This window comes from Galeopterus variegatus, unplaced genomic scaffold (assembly GCF_000696425.1).
Source record: "Galeopterus variegatus unplaced genomic scaffold, G_variegatus-3.0.2 Scaffold1428, whole genome shotgun sequence".
NCBI classification, from domain to species: Eukaryota; Metazoa; Chordata; class Mammalia; order Dermoptera; family Cynocephalidae; genus Galeopterus; species Galeopterus variegatus.
The window spans coordinates 302,678-309,350 of NW_007727539.1; the positions used below are offsets into that span (position 1 = coordinate 302,678).

The following is a 6,673-nucleotide window of genomic DNA, read 5'->3' on the forward strand; positions in this document are numbered from 1 at the left end:
CCCCCCCCCTCCCCAGGACTGATGTGGGCGCAGCAGGGCGCTACCCCAGAGACCCCTAAGCTCAGGCACACGTGTGAGCAGGGGGACGGCGTGGGTCCCTATGGCTGGGAGTTCCACGACGGTCTCTCCTTCGGGCGGCAACACATCCAGGATGGGGACTTAAGGCTCACCACTGAGTTCGTCAAGAGGCCTGGGGGTCAGCACGGAGGGGACTGGAGCTGGAGAGTGACTGTAGAGCCTCAGGTCAGGGCCTCGGGACACCCTTTCCTCAGCCCAGACTCCTTCCATCCTTCCCTGGACTCCAGCAAATGCAGTATGAAGTCGGGTTAACAGCAGGGGCTCTGTCTGGCTACCTAGTTTGAATCCTGCCTTAAACACTTGCCCATATGACTATCGCTAAGCCTCGATTTCCTTGTTTGTAAAGTGGAGATAGTAATAGCACCTAATTCACAGGATTATAAGAATTAAATGAAATAATCTGTGGAGAGTTTTTTTGTTTTGTTTTTAATAATTTTTTTATGGCTGGTTGGGGGATCACCCTTGACTTTTGTGTTATCACACCATGCTCTAACCGATTGAGCTAACCCACCAGCCCTGTGTAGTTCTTAGCATAGGACAGAAGCACTCTATTATTTCCCAGAGAAAACTGTGCAAGGCTCTTTATCTCATCCTGGTGAGTGTACCTGCTTACTCTTATGACCCTTCACACTGCAACATGTATGTTGTTTACCCCGTTATCTTCTGCCTGGTATCCCTTTCTTTCACTAAGGCTGATTCTCAAGAGTGAATGCCAATCTAATGCTAGTTTTCTTCTGTCCTCCTTGGTCATCCAGGCGTCAAGTACCTCTGCCCTCCCTTTGGTCTCCCTGTTCTTCTATGTGGTGTCAGATGGCAAGGAAGTCCTACTACCAGAGGTTGGGGCCAAGGGGCAGTTGAAGTTCATCAGTGGGCATACCAGTGAACTTGGTGACTTCCGCTTTACACTTTTGCCACCAACCAGTCCAGGGGATACTGCTCCCAAGTATGGCAGGTAACTGGGGAAAGAGAGTGTGGGGGGTAGTAGGGGTCGTGTGGATGCTGACTTAGCCTGACTTTTCTCTCCCCCATGCTACCTTCTTTCCACCAATCATTTCTGTTCTCACCAGCCTCCATGCCCTCTACATTGCTGAGACCTCCCATACTGCCTCCTGATCACCTCATATTTCTCTTTATAACCCTCACCACATCCTCCTGAATAACATTTCCTATTTATCTTTTTGCCTTCAAGCTACAATGTCTTCTGGTCCTCCAACCCAGGACTGCCCCTGCTGACGGAGATTGTGAAGAGTCGCCTAAATAGCTGGTTTCAGCATCGGCCCCCAGGGGCCTCCCCTGAACGCTACCTTGGCTTGCCAGGATCTCTGAAGTGGGAAGACAGAGGCCCAAGTGGGCAAGGGCAGGGACAAGGGCAATTCTTGATACAGCAGGTGACACTGAAAGTCCCCTTTTCTGTGGAGTTGGTGTTTGAATCAGGCAGTGCCCGGACAGGAGGAAACCGAGCCCGAGAGCAGCTGGCAGGCAGCATACTGACCCAGGCCCTGGAGAGCCATGCTGAAGCCTTTAGAGAACGCTTTGAGAAGACCTTCCAGCTGGAGGAGAAGGGTCTGAGCCCTGGGGAGCAGGCTTTGGGCCAGGCTGCCCTCAGCGGCCTCCTTGGAGGAATCGGCTACTTCTATGGACAGGGTCTGGTGTTACCAGATATGGGGGTAGAAGGGTCTGAGCAGAAGATGGACCCAGCCCTCTTTCCACCTGTCCCTCTTTTCACAGCAGTACCCTCCCGGTCATTTTTCCCACGAGGCTTCCTTTGGGATGAGGGTTTTCATCAACTGGTGGTCCAGCGGTGGGATCCCCGCCTCACCCGGGAGGCCCTAGGCCACTGGCTAGGGTTGCTCAATGCTGATGGCTGGATTGGGCGGGAGCAGATACTGGGGGATGAGGCCCGAGCCCGGGTGCCCCCAGAATTCGTGGTGCAACGGGCAGTCCATGCCAATCCCCCAACCCTGCTTTTGCCTGTAGCACACATGCTAGAGGTTGGTGACCCTGCTGATCTGGTCTTCCTCCGCAGGGCCTTCCCCCGCTTGTATGCCTGGTTCTCTTGGCTCCATCAGAGCCAGGCAGGGCCAGTGCCACTATCCTACCGCTGGCGGGGCCGGGACCCAGCCTTGCCAACCCTACTGAACCCCAAGACATTGCCCTCAGGGCTGGATGACTACCCCCGGGCTTCACACCCTTCAGCCACTGAGCGGCACCTGGACCTGCGATGCTGGGTGGCACTGGGTGCCCGTGTGCTGACAAAGCTGGCAGAGCATCTGGGAGAGGCCAAGGTGGCTGCTGAGTTGGGCCAACTGGCTGCTAATCTGGAAGCAGAGGAGATCCTGGATGAACTGCACTGGGCCCCAGAGCTAGGGGTCTTTGCAGACTTTGGGAACCACACAAGAGCAGTCCAGCTGAAGCCTAGGCCCCCCCAGGGGCTTGTTCGAGTGGTGGGCCGGCCCCAACCTCACTTACAATATGTAGATGCCCTGGGCTATGTCAGTCTTTTTCCCTTGCTGCTGCGGCTGCTAGACCCCAACTCGTCCCGCCTTGGGCCCCTGCTAGACATCTTAGCTGACAGCCGCCATCTCTGGAGCCCCTTTGGTTTGCGCTCCCTTGCAGCCTCCAGTCCTTTCTATGGCCAGCGCAATTCAGAGCATGACCCTCCCTACTGGCGGGGTGCTGTGTGGTTCAATGTCAACTACCTGGCCTTGGGAGCGCTCTACCACTACGGGCATCTAGAAGGTCCCCACCAGGCCCGTGCTGCCAAACTCCACAGTGAGCTCCGTGCCAATGTGGTGGGCAATGTGTGGCAGCAATACCAGGCTACAGGTTTCCTGTGGGAGCACTATAGTGACAGGGATGGGCGGGGTATAGGCTGCCGCCCTTTCCAGGGCTGGACCAGCCTTGTCTTACTGGCCATGGCTGAAGACTACTGAAGAAGGGAGATGGGAGGGGAGCCAGGCCACTTGTGCCACTCTAGATCTGAAGGGACAAGGTCTCTGGCTTCTGCCCCCAGCCCCTCAGATGCCAGTAATTCAAATACTTTTTCATCTCAGGTGTCTCCTTATTGTCATCCCATACCGCCCTGGGGTGAATGTGAATTCAGAGTCTATTTTTCTAAATAAATTGGAAAAACATAGTAAACTATTACTTTTGCCAGCTTTGCCTCACCAAGAGGTCTTAGCTCACTCCAGGCCTCAGGGCTGCCTGCTCTCCTCAGGAAACTTGGGATAAGTGACAATTACCTGTGCCCTTCAAACCCAGTCAGGTCAAGTGCAATGCAGCAAGTTGAGCTCCAGTCCACCCAAATCCACAAGCAGCTGGTTCACATCTCTTTAATGAGATCAAAGGCTCCTGTGTATGTCTTGGGGGCTAGAGCTAGCACAGTCCCCAAAATGCTGCCCCTCTCCTCAGGGCTCTAGCCCTTTCAGGCAGATTCTAGGAGGGCAGGGAGGGGCCAAAGAGATCTTGAGTTGGGACCAGGGCTGTTTCTGGTGGGTAAATAATCCACTCACCCTCCCAAAACTACTTATGGGATGTCCTCTGCAGTGGAAGCCAGCCCCGTGGGAGAGACCGGGGGTGCAGGATCTGGGGGCAGTGCGAAAGGGGAGTGGTCCTCCAGACCTGGTGGGATGGCATCAGCCCCGTGGGAGAGACCTGGGGTGCAGGATCTGGGGGCAGTGCGAAAGGGGAGTGGTCCTCCAGACCTGGTGGGATGGCACTAGCCCTCACCTCCTTGACTGGATCACCCTCACTGGAGTCAGGACAAGGGCAGAGCTCAATGCCCGAGTCACCAGTCAGGCGGCGATAGCGACCAGAGGAGGGTGTGGGGGCAGGGCTCATCCCTGCCCCAGGATCACCCTCCTGATGAGAAGGGGCACTCTGGTGGGAGGTAACACCTTCCACATTTGTTCCCTCGCAGTGGGCAGGGCAGCTGGATGTGGAGGAGCAGCAGGTGCATTCACTGGGAGCAATCGAGGGGCGGCCCGGAGCCACAGTGTAAGGAGGTGGCGGCGTGCCTGGCCGGTGAACCACATCCTCGTAGGCTGGGGGTTTGAAGGCGCTGAGGAGGCCTGCAGGGGAGAGAATGGCGTAGTTGGTTGAGGGTAACTAGGGATGGGGTGGTGGTCTCTCGTATTAGGGAAAACAGTGTTTTGAAATGTCTGAAAAAGGGAATGTGGGATGATTTGGGGTCCTGGTTTGGGAGAGGCCACTGGTAGTGGGCCCAGAGGCTCAAGTCACTCACGAAGGTCAAGCAGTGAACCAGTAGGGGCAGGGCCAGCCCCGTGGCATGCCCCATGGTAGGCCAACAAGTTGATTTCACGCTGCCGCTGCTGCTGTTGCAACCGGAGTTTAGCTCGTCGGTGGCGGAAAGCACAACAGCAGCTAAAGAGGATGAGGACAGTCCAGAGCAGCCAGAACCCTGCAGGAGGTGAGGAGGAAGTGTCTCAGATACCTCCCATGCAGAGAAGGGTCCCTGAAGGCTGCAATTCTAAGGTCCAAGGGAGGGTTGGACAGAGGGAACTGAAAATAACCTTCTTGGAGACTCACACCAGAGCTCATAGTAGTAGGTGCAGCAGCCAGTCTCCCCGCAGCAGTGACCACTCTCACAGAGGTACGGCTGGTTATTCACTCCTGGGCACAGTTCTCGAAGCTGGGAGCAAGTAGGCACTTAGAACTAGGGGAGATTCCAGCCCAAGGCAATGTCCACCCCCACCTCCTGCATGCACATACACAATCCCACCCTGTGAACCAAGTTCAGCTTGGAGAGATGGGGAGGTGGGGAACGCTGAAAGAAGTGTTCGAATATCTGAAGGGCTGTCAACGTGGAAGAGGATTTGGAACACCAAGAATCAGTCTAGAGAACAAGACACAAGGTGTGGACATATAAAATTGGAGATTTCAGCTCTGCGTGTATGAGACTTCTCTCAACTCAAGCCTGGCCCCAAGGGTGCTCTATGTTAAGGGAGTGATCTGGCAGAGGCCAGAAAACAGTCTGAGCTATCCCAAAGTCTCAGACAATGGGTAAGGTGTTTAAGGTCATTTACAAAGCTTAGATGCTTTCATCATCCCTCATGGTCCACTACCCCCCACCCCCAAGCTGGATCTCTCCGTCCCTGGGTCTCAGGCTCCCTAGGGTAGAGGAGGGGCAGTGTGAGACCCAGAGCAGTGCTCCCAACCAGATGGGATTGCTGTGGATGATAAAGGATGGCATCCAGGGCGCGAGTCTGGGTTCCAGCTCTTCTCCAAATTGCTCCCTCAAGAGAAGACGCTGCCGGACTCTGTTGTGACAATAGGCACATAGAAAAACATCACAAATAACTGTTGCAAGACAGAAGGAGCCTCCCTGGGGCCTCACTATGCCTCTGGTCACTAGAGAGCCACTGAAAGCTTCCACTGAAGCATGGGATAGGGTCTATGGGGCTGCAGGCAAAGCCAATTGCATCCACGTTACGAAGTTTAAACAAAGAGCGGAAGGGACATGTTTAGGAACTTTACAGTACCTTTAGCTCGATTTGTTCCTCCCCCACCCCCCGAAAGGAAGGGACAGGAAAAGGGAAAGAGAAATAAATGGCTGTCGTGATAGGCTTTGGGAGCTGTTGGGATACCTGCTGTTGCGGCTCCCGAAGTGCTCCCCAGGCCTCCTCGCTGCCGTTCCCGCTGCTGGCCCGAGCCATGCCTCCACCTACAGCCCCCTGAAGACCACAGCCTCCTCCACCGCCAGCCGCCCCGCCCTTGCCACCTCTACCGCCACCGCCATGGTCCCTGCCCGGCCCATCTTCGCCGCCGCCACCATCACTCCGCGACCGGAGCTTCCATCCGGAGAGAGCTCCGCCAACTAGGACCCAGATCGCTCTGTCCTACCAATCAGCATCGCCCTCCGACGGGCGGACCAATAGGAACAGACCAGGGGTTTTTCCCTGTAACCAATCTGCAGCAGCACCTCCGCCGCTCTCCCAGACAACAAGAGCTTGCACAGACAAAGAGTGGGGGAAGGTTCGGCCCATGGCCCTGATCGACAGCGACAATAGCCAATACAGACGACAGAACCGCCGGCTGGAAGAGGCGGGGGTCCCCAAAGTCTGTCTGACTCTGGGCGCAGACTGTCGGCCTTCTTGCGGCCGTTTCCAAGTCCCAGGCGTTGACGAAAGCTCCAACGAGAGCAAGATATGTGTACCGGGTATTGGTTTGCCCACGTCCCACTCCCCCAATTCTGTACAAGCCGAGGCACCATATGCAATTTAATAGGGTGGGAAGACACTGAAAACGGGGCATCGGGAGGGCGTAGAGTCCGGGTTAGGTAAGGACCTTAAGTAGCCAGAAGGGGGGATCCGGGCCCCTCGGGTCCCCCCAGCCGCATCTGCAGGTTGATGCGGTAGCACTGAAGGCTGCAGAGCGCCTGGCCCGTGCGGGAGCAGGCGTAGCGGCGTGGGTGGGGGCAGCCGGGAACCGAGCAGCGCGGAGGGGGGCCTGTTGGAGATGGCCGCAGGGACACTGCCGCGGGGGCGGGGACGCCAGGTGGGAAGGAAAGTGTGGAACCCTGTGCCCCACTGCTGTAGCGCACCATGGGGGCCGGGGCCGCGGCCCGCCCTCCCCG

At 56.4% G+C, this 6,673-nt stretch overlaps 3 protein-coding genes across 3 annotated transcripts in view; 1 reads left to right on the top strand and 2 right to left on the bottom strand.

Annotated features, from left to right (window-relative positions):
- The window catches only part of MOGS (mannosyl-oligosaccharide glucosidase), a 4,877-nt gene extending 1,655 nt beyond the window's left edge, over window positions 1-3,222 (top strand). The window contains exons 2-4 of the mRNA XM_008576940.1: window positions 17-243; window positions 834-1,030; window positions 1,268-3,222. Of these exons, the coding sequence (XP_008575162.1) occupies window positions 17-243; window positions 834-1,030; window positions 1,268-3,011 (2,168 nt within the window). The 3' untranslated portion in view covers window positions 3,012-3,222. The remainder of the gene's footprint in view (window positions 1-16; window positions 244-833; window positions 1,031-1,267) is intronic.
- Window positions 3,223-3,394: 172 nt separating this feature from the next.
- WBP1 (WW domain binding protein 1) lies at window positions 3,395-6,016 on the bottom strand. Its single transcript, XM_008576941.1, has 6 exons — window positions 5,685-6,016; window positions 5,256-5,357; window positions 4,627-4,729; window positions 4,322-4,498; window positions 3,783-4,148; window positions 3,395-3,699 (listed from the first exon to the last, which is right to left on the bottom strand). The coding sequence occupies exons 1-6, from the start codon at window positions 5,751-5,753 to the stop codon at window positions 3,605-3,607; spliced, it is 912 nt and encodes a 303-aa protein (XP_008575163.1). The 5' UTR covers window positions 5,754-6,016; the 3' UTR covers window positions 3,395-3,604.
- Window positions 6,017-6,303: 287 nt separating this feature from the next.
- INO80B (INO80 complex subunit B) overlaps window positions 6,304-6,673 on the bottom strand; it is a 3,418-nt gene continuing 3,048 nt past the window's right edge. Inside the window, exon 6 of the mRNA XM_008576942.1 lies at window positions 6,304-6,673. This exon is cut by the window's right edge and continues 1 nt beyond it. Coding sequence (XP_008575164.1) covers window positions 6,386-6,673 — 288 coding nt within the window. The 3' untranslated portion in view covers window positions 6,304-6,385.